The sequence below is a fragment of the Hipposideros armiger genome, unplaced genomic scaffold, assembly GCF_001890085.2.
Source record: "Hipposideros armiger isolate ML-2016 unplaced genomic scaffold, ASM189008v1 scaffold_0, whole genome shotgun sequence".
NCBI classification, from domain to species: domain Eukaryota; kingdom Metazoa; phylum Chordata; class Mammalia; order Chiroptera; family Hipposideridae; genus Hipposideros; species Hipposideros armiger.
Window position 1 is genome coordinate 4,738,675 of NW_017731350.1, and position 17,905 is coordinate 4,756,579.

At 33.8% G+C, this 17,905-nt stretch overlaps 1 protein-coding gene across 1 annotated transcript in view; it reads right to left on the bottom strand.

Moving 5' to 3' along the window:
• Positions 1-1,548: 1,548 nt before the first annotated feature.
• UBXN2A (UBX domain protein 2A) overlaps positions 1,549-17,905 on the bottom strand; it is a 34,425-nt gene continuing 18,068 nt past the window's right edge. The window contains exons 3-6 of the mRNA XM_019659428.1: positions 17,524-17,630; positions 11,969-12,106; positions 10,908-11,066; positions 1,549-5,334 (exon numbers count right to left, since the gene is read on the bottom strand). Coding sequence (XP_019514973.1) covers positions 5,142-5,334; positions 10,908-11,066; positions 11,969-12,106; positions 17,524-17,630 — 597 coding nt within the window. The 3' untranslated portion in view covers positions 1,549-5,141. The remainder of the gene's footprint in view (positions 5,335-10,907; positions 11,067-11,968; positions 12,107-17,523; positions 17,631-17,905) is intronic.

The window sequence follows — 17,905 nt, forward strand, 5'->3', positions numbered from 1 at the left end:
TACAAGATACCATTCCACTTGGCTATAATTTAAAAAGACAGACAATAACAAGTGTTGCGAGGATGTGGAGAAATCACACATTAATGGTGGGCATGCCAACTAGTGCAGGTGCTTTGGAAAACTGACACGTCTTCAAAAAGTTAAACATGGAATTAGCATACATATGACCCAGTAATTCCACTCCTAAGTATTGGGCTGTCGGAAAAGTCATGACGCATTTTTGCAACGAAAAACAGAAAAAATACATCATGACTTCCAACAACCCAATATATACCCTAGAGAAATGAAAACACGTTCACACAAAAAGCTTAAGAGCAAAAATGTTCACAGCAACATTATTTATGAGAACCCAAAAGTGGGACCAACCCAAATGTCCATTAACTGATGGGTAAATAAAATATGGCAGGGGTTTCCATACAATGGACTATCACTCGACAATAAAAAGGACATGAATGAACCTTGAAAACGTTAGGCGAAAAGATGCCAGTTACAAAAGATCACACATATTGTATGATTCTATTTATAGGGAATGTCCAGAATAGGCAAAGCTATAGACAGGTTGTAGATTTGTGGTTGCCTAGAACTGAGGGTGAAGAATGATTGCTAATGGGTATGAGGTTTCTTTTAGAAGGGATGGAAATGCTCTAAAATTAGATTGAGGTGATGGCTGCACAATCCTGAGTATAGTAAAAACCATTGAACTGTACACTGTAAATGGGTGAATTGTAAGGTATGTGAATTACATCCCAATGAAGGTGTTTTTGTTTTAATGGGCAGGGGTATGCTTCTTCCTGCTGGATGAAAAGCAAATGTGATGTTGAGACCTCCTATTAACTCCAGTTGAGACTGGCAGATTAACAACACAGGAGACTGATCCTAAAGTAAACAGTACTTAGTCTAAAGCAAGTCATCCATTCCATTTTCTATGCCTCAATTCTTTTTTTAATTGAGGTATAATTGACATGTAACATATTAGTTTCAGGTGTACAACATAATGATTCAGTATTTGTATATACAGTGAAACATGCACCAATTTTTTAACCTACAAAATGGGTACCTTCTGTTTTCTTGATGGCAGCTCTGTCAACAGTGGAAGGATAATTGCATATGATAAATATTTAATTCCTGGGAAACTAAACATACTCAAGCTGAAGTTTCTTTGGATAATCTTTTAATTACCTAATTTTATATGCATTTTTAGCAGGTCTAGAAACACTTCATTCCCAGTATTTGTACTTTGTTGCATATACTACCACAATTTTAATTTTAAAGTGTGTATGGGGGAATCCTTCCATCTTTTCTTTTGCACAGAAATATAATTAAAAGGCATTTGTTCCTAAAGGCTGTTCTACTTAAAGTAATAGCATGTTTATTTTTTTTTCATTTAATAGCATGTTCTTAAGGCAATTTTTAGTAATAGACAAATAAGTTAGATTTCGATAAACAGCAGGATAACAATAACCAAAAAGCCTGCCTCTAATTAAAACTAAACACTGATACTTAAAAATATCTCCAAGGATGCACACCAAAATGTTATCTGTGGTTATCTTTGAATGGTGGAATAACAGGTGATTTTAAGATCATTTAAGCGTATCTGCATTTTATAATTTTCTACAATGTATATGAATTATCTGTGCAAAAAATACATTTAAAACAAATGACAAAGAGTCAAATATTAGTCTACTGAATAAACCACTGCTATTTGAAGATTTAGTGTGATGGACAATATTTTAATTAAATGGTTTGTACTTAGGAAGAGAAAGAACAAAAGAGTCAACTCTACCAAAGAGTCTCCATGCTAGTTCAACTCAGGACACAAAAGATGGTTTAAAAAATAAACACAACCACTGAGTTAGTATTAAAAATATCGCATTTTAAAATTTCTGAGTATTAAATGAAAGTAACACTTGTTAACAGAAGATACCTAATAAACACTGTTGGATTCTTAAACTGAATGGCTTTGCCAAATAAAAATGACAAACATAGCTATGTGTAACTATTTTATCACAAATAAGTATAAATTATTTCATGGGCCCTTTTAATCAATAGTATTTCATTCTTAAGACAAGTTCTTTAACCATTAACAAGATTGCTTTCAAAAAACTTTAAGGCACTAAAATAGATACATACACACCATATATTCAACACAATGAGACATAATGAAAAATATTCAGAATGAGAGCAGTATATAAAATGAATAAGATCACTTTTATAACCTGGATAATGCACAGTAATTTAACCAATAAACTAGAATCTGTAAAATCAGAAATGTATTTCTATATATCAGCCCTAACGATTTTCAAGAAACTGATGATGGTTTTGAAACAACTGCTTAGGTCAGATTACATTCCACACCAAAATGCTTTTTTATTCTCCAGTTGGCGTTCCCTTGCCAAAATCAGTTTATGTTTTCTAAACATGTTTTGAGTATTCTACACATTCAATTAACAACTTTACAATTTTAAACTTTCAGGTAAAAAGCTGTATCAGATGATTCTCATTTAAAAAAAACAACTGAGACTAGTTCACATTAGTGGAAGTTTTCACAGTTACAAAAATGAAGGTTATTGCTGGTGACAGGTCTCTCCCTATAGGAACTTCTCACTGGGGTGTATTCTACATGTTCACACAAGAAAACCTCCAAGGTCTTAGGTTAAATAATTATGTACTGGAAAATCCACAAAGGAGGCTTTTCTATAGGTACAAGACCAATATTTCTAACAACAGGCTCCCTTATAGAAATATATGGAGAATCACATAATGACTATACTTATACAAACGAAAATTATAAAATGCTTCATGACAGGACTGTATGAAACCCTTTCTTACAGATTCTTGAAAATATATTAATAACCATCTTATGTTGTTTTATATCTGAGTTTACCAGCCCCAGTATTTTAAAGAATGTCATTATTTTTGTTTCCCTAGAGAGGGTTATCCCACTGCAGTAAACATTACCGACAATATTTATTTTCTATTATATATCTGTTCACTTCTGAGAGTAAGTGACAAAAGGAAAAGGTTTTCCTTTGTCCTTCCTCTCTTTCTGATAAAAAGACAGTCCCCTACCATGTGGAAGGTTGGGAGCTAGAAAAGAAAGCATTTACAATGGTCTTCAAACAGAAGATAGTATCTTACAAACAGGTTATCTAGATATGTATTTCCCTTTTGTTATTATTCCTGAGCCTTTAATAAAAACTTCATTGAAATGTTCTAGCCTTGTCTCAGCTGTGCTTTTATAGAAGTGTAGGTTTATGTCATGATTAGTTCAGAGTTAAAGGGGAACAGTCTAAGAACAAATTGGGGGACGAAGATGAAACTTAAAGGTAGCAGCCCCATTTCAATGGAGTCTTCCACTGTCTACGGTGAAGCATGCAGCTTTTATTTCCTTAGGGTGGAAGCTTGGGTGTAGGATTTCCCCGAGATTGGTTCTTCTGCTACAGACAGATCTAAGAATCACTTGAGATTAAAAATTCGGGGATCTGGCACTCGTCCCAGATACCATAAATCAGAATGTGTGGTAGGTGGCAGGAATAAGCATTTCGAAAAGCTTCCCAAGTGATTCGTCCACTAATGCTTGAGAATCATCGCAGACCACTGCTTTGTAAGAATAGCTTTCAGGGGAGTATAAGATCAAAACTATTCTCATAATCCTACTAAGATGTTGTTTTGTTCATTTTCTCATGAATGTACAGTAGTGTTTACTAGAGGCTCCATGATGTATGATATCACAACAGATTGAATGTAAAAGCAGATATGAGATTCCATCTGTCTTCAGGAAAGATAATTACAAAAAATGGAATACAATGCCATGTCCCTCGCTAAATCTTTTTATGTTTTGGAAAATACACATTTTTTTTCATAAAAATGTTTACATTAATGTGTTTATTTTTTAAATGAATATTTTATAACTCTTAATTTTTAATATAACATATATATCATCCACATAAACAAAAAGGTCTTGAGACCAGAAAGTTCGAGAACTGCTCTTACCTGCTGTCATCCAGTGCCCTGTGAACATCACTGCTGACAGGCACGGCTACTGAGTTCTTTGGCACACTCACTGTATATTTCACTTTAAATATAATTCAATAGATCATTTGCGGAAAAAGCTTCCTAAACTGCTTTTCCGGCGAGGGCATTTAATCTGACAGTGAAATAATGAAGTCTAACCAGTTTTAAAGTCTAAGAAACAAACCGTGTTTTCCTTGACATCATAATGTAATAAATAATCCTTTCCTGTATACACAGGTTGATTCTCATGTATGGAATAGAAAACCATACTTTACATGATGTATTTTAAAAATATTAATTAGCAATGTGACAACACAATATTAGATTCTAAATAGTTGCAAACCAACGGCCTACTCCAAATGTTAGCTAAGAACAAATCCCTAATTTTTGAAACAAAATACAATAGGTAATGGCTGGGGTTCCTGGAGAGAAAAGAATTTTTTAAAAATTACACTTCTTGAAAAATGTAGAAGTGTGGATAGGCAGATTAATACTAAAATTATACTGAGCTACAGGATTTTATTCTTAAATGAAAATACATCTTAGATACTGTTGCCAAATTAATACTTGAGAATATCTTGCTGTTAGAGAATGCAAATTGGGAATACTCTGAGCTTTAGGCATAGCTGTGGTAAAAGCAATTCCTTCCAGCCTTTTGATTGTATCTGAGGTATAAAATAATTACGTTGACGCTTTTAACCTGCTATGCATAATTTTTTTAACATACTGCTATTTAAAAAATCTGAGATGGCTAACATTTAAATAGATCACTGCTGTTTTGAATGGTGTTTGAATGATGCTGTGAACATATTTGCTAATTTATACCATATTAAGATTTAAAAGACACAGCTATTTAATATATCTTACATTGAATAATTGGTATTTGAAAATAAGTCTATTTTTCTGAGTAGTCTTTTGGAAACAGTGCATTGAATATAGTTTCCAGTCATAGTTTACTTTCCTAACTTGTACTTATTTAAAAATCTTCTCATCCAGATGAAGTTAAATAGCATTTGGACCAAAAGTCCAGCGAATCTGACTTTTCCTTTCCCCCATTTTGGTTTGTATGTCCACTTACAACCATCGTTTCTCTGCAAACTTTCCACTTAGTGTTTCAAAAATCAATGTTAGGAAAGTTCCCTGAAAGGTTCAGTGGTTTTTTGGAGTCTCTGAATGATTACAGCATTCTGTAAATCTGCTTCTTCCAATGTGAGCGTTTCATCTAGCAATCTGAGGACAGGAAGAGCTGTTGCCAGGGAAAAGGGAGCACTTCTTTGAGATCCTTGGTATTTTTTGATGAAGTCTTTGATGTGGCTTACCCTGTAAAACAGCACAAACTATTAATATGATATTATGAAAACTTGAACAAGCTAATTTAAAACAATAACTTGTGAAGACATCTGGCTGTGTTAATATATAGAATAGTCAAATTATAATGATAGAAATTATCATTTGGGTATTTTTCAAAGGTTGACCCTTGGTGATAGTAAGGAATTACTATTAATTGTCTTGGGTGTGCCAAGGGTATTATGATTACACTTTTGACAAGTACTTATCATTTAGAGACACATGCTGAAATATTTACACATGTAACTACACGTATATGAAGTCTGGGATTTGCTTAAAAATAGTTCAGTGGCAATTCAGTGACGGATCATTACCTTCTCTTTGCTTTTGTATATATCTCAAAGTTTTTATAATAGAAAGTTTACATATCTACATATCTAGCTCTGAATGGATCAGAAATGCTCCAACTAGTAATCCTAGACACCGGTTTCGCTTAAATTCCAGGTCATGCTGTACTTCAAATCCAACTAGAAAAATTCATTAACTCAGAGCAGGTAGAATCTAAGTTAGTATAACGAACACTATATAATATAATCATTGCAATCTTGAAGGTAGCTTGAAGTTCTGTTCACCTGAGTATATGTGTATGTATTTAGAGAGAGAAAACGTGTAGGCAATTCATCAAAACTAAGATGTCATTGATTTTAAGAGACATCATTTTATGTATTACTAAAACAAACAAAAAAAAATTCAGATTATGACAAGGTATTTTCTTAACACTTAGAATTTTTATTTTATATTTATTGAAAGAGCACTTTTGACTTAATGTCACACAAACCTTTGTCAAATCACTCATGTGCTTCCATAATATAAGTAGAATAAAATGGTTAAGTCATTCCTAATAGTTGAACATTAGTCAGACTCAGATCCTTTGAATCACTTTTGATTTGGTCATTAATGTACATGTTTTTTCCACATTATATCCACTCTCTGTATCATCAGGTGTGTTGGTGATATAGAATTTCTTTAGAAAAGTGCTCCACTACTGTGTCTTGGATGTTTTTCCTTCAGCTGACACTTGTTCTGCATACTTTGAGGCAGATGTTAAGGCAAAGAAAATTGTGACCATAATTGCCATATAGCCAACAATAAACTATGGAATGCATCCCCATTTCACAGTTGCTAAAATGTGAAAAAATGTGCAACTCAGAATTAATGAAATATGGCATATTACAAAAGACAAAATTCTTCCATTCATTCAATCAATCAATTTACTAAAATTCACTAATTGCCACTCTATTAAACCTGTGTAGGTTACCAAAAGCGTCTAGGGCATGTCCCATGTATTTATTTGGTACCAAAAACTGGATAACTAAAGACTAAAGCTTATGGCAAAGAATATAAATATAAAAAGTAAGATAACAGTAAAGATTAAAGGAACTGTGCAGTAAAAATTAAAAAATATATACTGTGATCTCTATGATCACATTGAGATAATACAGAAATGCAAATTTTAAAAGCTATAAGAGGATAAATACCTGTTAAGCTCAAAAGGAGGCAAGAATCAAAAGACATGGGGTACAGGGAAAACGAAGAGCAAGATGGTAGCCTTAACCCCAACTAGTTCAGGATACCATTTATCACTGGAAAAAATGCACTAAACATTCCAACTTAAAAACAAAGCCCAATTAATCATCATTTAATAAATACTGTTGGCTAGTCAAAGTTTTTAAATGCTTCAGTCACTCAGAAAAAAAAAATCTAGGTGACTATTTGTTATTGGAAATGTCAGATGTGTTTTTCTAGACAAGGAAGTTGAGATTAAAATATTGTATTTCCCAAAAAAGAAACAAATGTGGACAAGAATAACAAAACCTCCCTTCCATTTTCCCATGTTTAGTTTGCCCTCCTTTCATTTAAGGGAATTTAGATCACAGAACATTCCAGGGCTCCATTTTAAACATAAGCTTCTTCTATTATTATGATAATCAGTTCTGTAATTCTAGCTATCTGCAGTGGTTTTGACATTTAGAAGTAATGTAAGTGAAATGTCTTGAAGAGAGCCAAACGCATAGAAAGCACTCGGTCGATGGTAGCTAGAAACAAAACAAAAACATAAAACAGGAACCAAAAGAGACAGCCTGGCCTAGATATAAAAACTACATTCGAACTATTTACAAGAAATACCTTTAAAAATACAGACACAGAAAAATATGTAGATAAGTTGAAATTAAAAGGAAGGAGAAAGATAGACCTTGCAGGCCACGAATCCTAAGGAAGCTGATGTGACTATATTAACATCAGGCAAAGTAAATTTCAACACAAATTTATCAGGGATTAAGAAGGACATTTCTGTTAGTACTAAAAAGGTCAACTAATCAGAAAAAGACAATAATTTTATCTTTTTATGAACATAATTATATAGCTTTAACAAATATAAGGTAAATGTTGACAGAAAGAAAAGAAAAAATAGGCAAATTCACAATCATAGCTGCAGATTTTAGCACAACTTTCTAGGTAACTGCTAAAATAAGCATTTAAAAAAAAGCAATACTTTAATGCATTATGAAGTAGCAGCGATTAAGACAATGTGGAGTTGGCAAAATGAAAGATAGACAGACCAATCAAACAGAATGGAGAATACAGAAGAGACCATCTGATTTACAGAAAGATGCCACAGTCACTGGGTCAAGAAAGGGTAGTCTTTTCCACAAACGGTGCAACAAAAGGGACTTGGCCATGTGACTTGCTCTGGCCAATGGGGTGTTAGTACAGTGACAAGTAAATGCTTGCTTAGTGTTACCACCCCTCTTCTGCCTCTGCCCTTACTATGAGAACAAGAGCAGGTAGTTTGTGATTCAAGACAGACGAGAGAAACAAAGTACATACCTAAACTCACGGCCTGCAGCTTAAATCAGAGGTCCCCTAAATGACCTGCAGACGTAGGACTTATTATTCTATGCCATGAGATTTTTGTGACTGTTTACTGAGCAATGCTGATTGATACATCCATACAAACAAATATAAGCCTGGACCATTACCAATAAAAATAGAATAGATAATTATTTTCATATAATGGACTATATGAAAATGAATGAGCTAGTTACAGACATCAACATGGATGGAGGCTCAAAAACCTAATACTAAGCAAAAAAAAAAAAAGAAAGAAAAGTTGTAGAAGAATACATCAAGTATGATTCCATTCCTATGAAGTTCAAAAAAAACCCAACTGCCTCTTCCTTTCCTCACTGAGCAACCCAGTCCCGAGGTCATGTTAGGAGGGCAGGACATGGGTGGCATCCAGGGCAGAAGCGCGAGGGAGGCGTGGTGGCCTAGAGGGAGGAGCCGGAGCTACCCACGTGGAACGCTGCCCCCCAGCGTGGTGTCAGAGCCTGACCTACACAAGAAGGGCGTCCATGAAGGGGAGGGGAGGGGGGCGTTCTGCGCACAGGCATGGCTAGGAGTGTGTCCCCACGGAAGAGCTGTGCAGGGGAGAGTGTCAGAAGCCAAGTGGGGTGAGGAGTATCTCCAAACTGAGGGGTGGGAGACGTGGCACAGAGCAGGCTGTCGCAAGCAGAATAAAAGGAGCGTTCATACAGAGGAACAGCCAACTGCGTTGTATCAGAACAGGAGAGGGGTAAAGGGCGCGCCCAGGCATGGGGAGGAGAGGCAGTACAGAAGAGCAGAGCCCGAGAGGGTGAAGAGGTCATTGGCATGGGGCGTTGAAGCGGCCTGGGGTGATGTGTGGGAGACCCAGCAGGAAGAGGAAGGATCTGCATGAGAACCAAAGGGAGAGTTAAAGGCCAAGCAAGGTGAGGGGGGCTTCCATGTGGGGGAGGGGGCAGCAGCGGGAAAAGGAGATGGGTTACATATGGAAGAACTGACCAATAAAGAAACATATTGAGAATAAGCGGTGCTAGGCTTCTCACTGTGGGAGAAGTCAGTTACAAATATGGGAAGAAGAAAACTAGAAAAAAACCCTGGGGTCGTGGTGGATTGAAATTGGAGGTATCTGTGAACTCATGGTTTCTGAGATGCAAAGATACAGAAAGACAGATGTAAATCTGCATGCCTCTGTACGTATATATGCCTGTGCATAGACACCTCTAGCTCTGTCCACTCAGAGGGCCTGGGAGTGCTGGCATCCAAGTAGCAACAGTCAGTATAGCTGGTACCCAGATTCTGGCTTCTCAATACCACTGCCTACTAAAAAGGACCAGGGCTTCTTAGAAAAAGAATGAACCTGGAAAAAAATTTTGAGCCAGAAAATAAGGAAATGCTCAAAGAATAATATGAACATGTCAAAAGTTTTAAGGAGGCTCCATTGACTATATCTGGGACGTTTGGGCATTAAATGATACCACCTGATAGAATGCAATGAGATGGTCAAAGCATCATTTCTGTGACCTTCCTGCCAAAATTAGTAACATAAATATAATCAGGAGAAACCATCCAATTTAGAGAGTTGGCCTGTAATTTTAAAAACTGTCAAGGCTATGAAAATCAAGGAAAGACCAAGGAACTATTATTTCAAACTGCGACATGACAATTACATGAAATGTGTGATTCTGAATGGCTTTGGGTATAAAGGATAACGGATTAAATGGCAAACCTTGAGTAGGGTCCCAATATTAGTTGTAAAAGTGTATCAATATTAATTTCCATCTAAAGATGGCTGAATTGTAGTTATGTGGGATAATGTCCTTGTTTGTAGGAAACATACACTGAAGAATTTCGGGTGATGGGTAATCAGATTGGCAACTTATTCTTTAATGGTTAGGAAAAAAAATTCTTTATACTGCTCTCAAAACTTTTCTGTATGCTTATGATTGTTATAAAACTTAAACTAATTATTTGAAAATGAGCAAAACAACTCATTTTTTAGGGAAATATATGTACTTGGTAAAACTATGAATAAAGCAGAAAATGATTAACACAAATTTAGAACAGAGTTTATCTCTTGCACAGAAGGAAAGAGGTATGATCAGGGAAAGGCACATAAGGTATATTGGTATGTTTTGGGCTAGGTAGTATAATACATATGTGTTTTATTATTTTCACTATTTATAAATATTGATATATATATATATATTAATGTATATATTTTAATATGTATAACATTTCCCCCAAAATTTTAAAATGCTTTTGAATAAAGAAGGAAACCTATATACAGTATGTTCCTGTTTTTAATTAAAATGAAAAGGAAATTAAGAAGAGATAAAAGACTGGAAAAATCTATTAGACTGATAATAGTGATTATCTCTGGGTGATGGAATTTAAATTGACTTCAATTTCTTTCAGTACTTTTCTGTATTTTCATTCTTTTTCCATGAACAGAAAAATATGTACATAATGCTAATGATCGAATTTAAAACATTAAAAATAATTCTTTTAAAATTAGGTATCCAAACGGGAAAACTAGTCAAATGATAAGAATGATAAGCCATAAAATGTCCAAGAATTTCCACTGTCATGATATATTGTATTTAGAGAACAGTTTATTAAGATCCTTGGTTAGTTCTTAAAAAGAACTCCACTGAACTGAAAAGAAGAAATGAAATTTAAACTTAGGGGGAAAAAAATCAGGCAAATAATGAAAGACTCACCTATGAGAAATGTTAAATTTCTGAACAATCCTTTTCCCATTGGCTAACCAGATCTGTATACTAGTGCTGGGTTCCAGGTTGTTTAGTGGGACAGCACACAAATTCTTTTTCTTTTCAACTTCATTACTCTTTGCTTTAGAAACAATTTTTGGTGTGGCGCTGAAAAAATCCAGACAACAAAGTCAGATGCATGTTTTTTCATTAAGCAGAACTTTATCATTAAACAATTACTATAAAATTTTATATTAAGTATAGCTTTTAGAAAGATTTTAGTAAGTCACAGCTGTTTCCTCAATAACATAAATATTATTTATGCCCATATGATTGTAGAAATTTAATGAAATTATGCATATCCAAGTAATTTGCAAGCATGTAGAGTGCTACATAAATATACTGTTAGTAGTATTATTTGGGTAATAATATGGACTTTACCTTTACCTATTCCCCAAGTTAAAATTTCTAAAAGAAACGATAAGCTCTCTGTAGAGATTAGTCCTTGATTTATAAAGGAAAAGAAAGGAAACAAAGTATTTCCTGATCATTTCGAAAGTCACATCCAGATATTTTTATATGTGTGGATGGACATGTATATATCTTAACCAATCTTGACAATTAATATATGAGAATTCATAAAAATAAAAGTGATCCCATATCCAAGCTCCTTGCATATTCTGTCATAAGGCATAGATATAATGAAGACTGGTAAGTATAAAATGGAACCCTATATTTGAAAGCTAGCACATATACTCCGTAACATTAATGGTAAGCTCAAGTGGTAGCAGTGAGGGAGAAAAAATGATTCATCCATCCAGTTTTGCCTAATGTCCTCAATAAGCCAGGCCCTTTTGATTTGATCAATCAAAAAAGCCTACATGATTTTTCAGTGTACTGCCAGCATAAGTTAATTTACACTAAAGTAAATATAATTTAGAAGTCCTCATAAACGTTAACATGAAAAATCTCATTTCCAGTGGGAGAAATGATAAACTGCCTATATGTTGTCTGTGCAGTAATATAGTGACGGGCTGACTATGGAAACCACAGATAGGGAGCCTACTCACCTTCCCAGTCTGTGGCCCTGTCCTGAGAAGGGCTGGAACACAGGCTTCGTTGACATACATACTTCATTTTTCTTATCTTCAACTTTAACATCCACCTCCTCTTTATCAAAAGTTCCCTGTAATTCTAAAGGTAATTCCCTTGGAAGGTAAAGAAACAAAGTGATAAAAGCTCCCAATATGTTTTTTCATATTCTATATGCAAAAAGAATTGAGAAATATACAGGAATAAAAGGCATAGAACATTCTTTACAATAAAAAAACTGAATGCATTTTACAAAAATATAGTTAAACAGTACGAATACCAAAAGTCAAGAACAATATAGAGTAATTTTTAAGACTACAAATTCATGAACAGCTTGAGTTCTTCAACAGTATCTAGAACAGTACTCAAGTCATGAGATATTTGATGACTCTATGTTGCTAAATTTAAACAATTTGATCATTTTCATTTTTATAGTCGTCTGCATAGGACTAAAAATGTGCTAGAAACATCAAACTCTCATTTCAATTTTTAAGTGAAAACATAGATTGACTCTGGAAATGACAAATAATACACGAAACATGTTAGAATTTTACAAAATGCTTTCACATTTCATCCTCCTAATAGAGAGATTTAAGTAATGCAGGACTTGGACTCACTCTGGGGCTTCGTCTAGAATACCACAAATGCCTCTCTTCTGTTTTACTCACAAACATAGGCCTGCTGCACAGCAGAACTTGGGCAGACACCTGTTGAATCTTAGGATATTTTAGAGGTAGGGTCCTTTCTAATGAGCACTTGAAAATTTACAACGTTATGGAATATACTTGATATGTAAGCAATGATCTTACACGGTGACATTTTTAACAAATTACTAATTTTAACAAACTTTTGTAAAATGATTTTTTCTGATAACTGCAATAATACAAACTTGTTAATATAGACTTGTGATTTGTGTACTTTTCTGTATGTCACATTTCAAATTTTTTTATTTAGGAATAATACATGCTTGTTTTATAAAAATAAGGCATAAAAAATATAAACACATATCAACTTAGAAAGTGTCAGTCCTTATAATACCACTCTCACTTTAATAAAACTCTGATGTTGCATCTCCTAGATTTTCTCTATACATATAGTAAAACTCCACATAGTTATTATTTTTTGCCACTGATGGTATCAATCCATACATACTATTCTGTATTCTGCAAACTGCTTTCTTTTAGCAATATACCACAGAAACCTTTGCCATGTTAGTATATGAATGTCATTTGTTTTTACCAAAAGCACACTATGATTCTGTTATAAAGTAGGTCAAATGGTACAAACACATTCTTTCCATTTTTTCTTACTGATTTGTAAGAATTGTGCATATATTCCATTTATATGACATATGTGTAACAAGTATTCCCAGTTTGGCATTTGTCTTGACTGTATATAGTGTCTTTTAGTAAATAAATATATATAAGTTTTTAATATTTACATAATCAAATTTATCCATCTTTCTTACATTGCTTCTCGCATTCACGCCAACTATAGCTATTTGTAACAACATAGATAACTATCCCAAAGAAGCTGAGGCGACACAAAACATAAACACATTCCATTAACATAATGTTCAAAAAACAAATAAGATGATATCACAGTGTTTAGGGATCCATGCTGCAAAGGTAAAACTATCAAGAAAAGCAAAAAGTCAATTACTATGAAAGTCAGGATAGCATTACTTCTGTGATATTCCTATTGACAATGTTTAATCTTAATCTTATCATGAAGACAAAAATCAGATAGAACTGAATTGAGAGACATTCTATATTATCCAGGTCTATAATCTTCAAGTGTTATGGTTATAAAAAAAAAGAAAAAAAATTAAAGAAAACTGAGGAACTGTTCTATTGTGAAGACTAAGGAGACATGACATCTAAATAAAACGTGTGACTCTGAATTGGATGCTTTTGTTATAAAGGACAATATTAAGACAAACAGTGACGCTTAAATCAAGTCTGAGAAGTAAATGGTAGTAATATATCAATAGATGGTTGTATTGTGGTTATGTAAGACAATGCAATTGCTTAAAGAGGCATCACTCTAGCGACATACTCCCAAATGGTTTTAGGAAAAAATGTTCTTTGCACTATACTTCCAACTTTTGTGTAAATTTGAAAATGATTCAAAATTAATTATATATTATAAAGAAATTTGATATCTGTATATACATTATATATATACACAGACATACATACGAAAGGTCGGACAATTAAGTTGGCGAACTTTCCACCACTTACACGTGCACTTACGTGGTGGAAAGTTCATCAACTTAATTGTCCAACCTTTCGTATGTGTATATATACTTTGCAAATTGGCTGCTATCTGAAATAAAGACTGACCAAAAAAGGGGCTTTGCATTGTAAACTGATGTTACACCTAAAAACATGCACTAAGGAGAGAGTGTCATGGGGATAGAAATTTAATATTGTATATCTTTTTTGGAAAGCAGAAGCATGAATACGAGCATCAATGGCTGAAAGAATGTTCATGCCTTTTATTCATTAGCTTTCTTTCCAGCAATCTATCCTGAAAGTTATCAGAAATATTGGTCAAAATTTAAACACAATTATAGGAAAACATAGGAATACATCTTTAAGACCTTGGATTAAGTGATAGTTTCTTAGATATGATGCCAGAGCAAAAGTAACAAAAGGGAAAACAGATAAATCAGACCCCATCAAAATTTAAAACTTTTGTGTTTCAAAGGACAGCATCAAGAAAATGAGAGGACAACACAAAGACTGGGAAAAAATATTTTAAAAACATATATCTGATAAGGGACTTGTGTCCAGAATATATGTAGAACTATCTCAATTCAACAAAAAGGCAAATAATCCAATTTTAAAAGTAGGCAAAGAAAAAAAATGGACTAAGTATTTAAATTGACATTTCTCTTTTTTTTTTGTTTCAGGTGTACAAAGCAACGTAATAGACATTTACACCCCTCACAAAGTGATACCCCCCCCAATAACCTACCCCTCTGACATCATATATAGCTGTTACAATTCCATTGACTCTTTTCCCTATGCTGTACTTTACATTCTGTGAAATTATAGTTGACATTCAGTATTATTCTACTTCAGCTTCAGATGTATAGTGCATTGGTCAGGCATCTACACAGTCTATGAAGTGATCTCCCTAATAAGTCATGTGCCCATTTGGCACCCTACATAATCTTTACAACATTATTGATTACATTCCCCAAACTGTATTTCACATCCCCATGGCTGTATTGTGACTACTAATTTGCACTTTCTAACCCCTTCACCTTCTCCCCCATCCCCATCCCCCCTCCCATCTAGCAACTCTCAGTTTTTTTTCCCCTATATCTTAGTCTATTTCTGTTTAGTTTGCTCATTTATTCTGTTCTTTAGATTCCGCATATAAGTGAGATCATATGGTATTTGTCTTTCTCCATCTGACTTATTTCACTTAGCATAACATTCTCTAGGTCCATCCATGTTGTTGCAAATGGTAAAATTTTATTTTTTTTTATGCTGAATAACGACTCCATTTCTTGAAAGAAGATACACATATGGCCAATAAGTACATGAAAAGATGCTCAACATCACTGGTCATTACAGAAATACACAGCAAAACCACAATGAGAAACCACTTCATATCCACTAGGATAGCTATAATTAAAAAAAACTGACACTAACCAGTGTTGGTGAGAATGTGAAAAAATTGGAACTCTCATACACTGTTGGTGGGAATGTAAAACGGTGCAGTCACTTTGGAATCTAGTTTGGTGGTTCTTCATAAAGTTAAACATAGTCAGTTAGCAACAACTTCACTCCTAGACCTGAGAGAAGTGAAAACATCTGTCCGTACAAAAACTTGTACACGAATGTTCATAGCAGCATTATTCACAATAGCCAAAACGTGGGAATGACCCAAATGTCCATCCACTGGTAAATGAATAAACTAAATGGGATATAACCATACAATGAAACACTACTTGACAATAAATAGGCAAATCCATAGACAGAAAGTAGATTAGTGTTTGTGTAGGACTGTGCAGAGGGGAAAATGGAGAATGACAAGTAATACGGGGTTTCTTTTCGGGGTGATGAAAATGTTCTTATGGTTGTACACTGTGAATATACTAAAAAAAATAATAAATTATACACTTTAAAGGGATGAATTTTATGGTAGGATAATTATATCTCAATAAAGCTGTTATTTAAAAAAATTAAATACAAAGATAGTCACAGATATATTTTTAAAAGATTTTTATTAAAAATATAGCTAACATACAATATTTTATTAGCTTCAGATATATACAACAGTTATTCAACATTTATATACCTAAAGAAGTGATCACCATGATATAAGTTCAGCAACCATCTGACGCTGTACTATATGCTATCACAATATTACTGACTATATTCCCTCTGCTGTATATTACATTCCATAATTTGTTTTGTGCCAGAAATTTGAACCTCCTATTCCTCTTCACCTTTCCCCCTGCCTTTCACTTTTTCAATTACAGTTGACATTCACTATTATTTTATATTAATTTCAGGTGTATAGCATAACGGTTAGACATTTACGTATACAATTTAAGTGATCCCCTGACTAGTCTAGTACCCACCTGGCACTATACATAGTTATTACTGTATTATTAACTATATCCCTATGCTTTACTTTACATCCCCATGACTATTTTGTAACTACCAATTTGTACTTCTTAATCCCTTCACCTTTTTCACCCTGCCCCCACCCCTTCCCATCTATCACCACAACAAATCTAGTACCCATCTGACACCATAGTTATTACAATATTATTGACTATATTCCTTATGCTATACCCTACATCCCCATAACTACTTTTTTTTTAATCCCATAACTACTTTTTAACAACCAATTAGTCACAGATATTTTTTATAGTGGTAAAATTAAGAAAGAACCTAAACTGCCAACAACTAAGTGTATATACAAAAATTATGGGTCATCACTGTGATAAAATAATATGCCAATATATTCAAATATTTCAAGATAAATTCAAAAGCGTTTTTAAAAAATAAATATATGCATGTTATATGTAAGCCCATGCACAGATAATGCCAGAATGAAATTCAACAAAAATGTTAATAGCAGTTACTTCTGGGTAATGAAATTATAGGTGATTTTCAAGTTCTTAATACTTTCAAAATTTTTCTAAGACAAGCATGTATAACGCTCAGAATCACAAACGTATAATAAACATTACAGGCAATGGAAATCACAAGTCAAAGACTCTAAAGGTATTTAAACATTCAAACATAAATATTAAATAACAACTAGGATGTGGTATTAATACTTGGCAAAGTGAATTAATTTAAGTCAGATTTGGATTGATCAGAATTCAAATTCCTACACGTTTTTCAAAATTGTCACTGTGGCTCTCTTAAGAAAACCCATCCTATGAAAATCTGAATTTATAAAAGAAAAAGAATCCTTACAGGATGTGTAAACAACATTAAAAAGGGTTCTTCCACATGAACATGCCTAAAATATCCTCCTATTTACAAAGATTGCTTACCCTTTTTTGATGGAGTTCAGAAACTGTTGACTTGCCCCGTCAGAATAACTTCTGAAGTCATCATTGACTGTAAATCCATTTTTCCATAATTTTATACTTACATCTACCTGCAAAGCAGCAAGAAACAAAATGCATCATGTTAATAAAAAGTACGATACTTCTGTATATTGCAGAAATGCTTTATGTGTACTTCACATTTTGTCACACAGAATATTAATTAGATGTGTGTTGAAGGGTTAGGATTTAATACCATTTTTAAGTTTTACCACTTAATCAGGAACATTCTTTTTTTTTATTTTTTTTTTAAGATTTTTATTGGGGAATTGTGGGGATGGGAACAGTGCTGGGGAATTGGGGGAAGGGGAACAGACAAGTTGCTGTC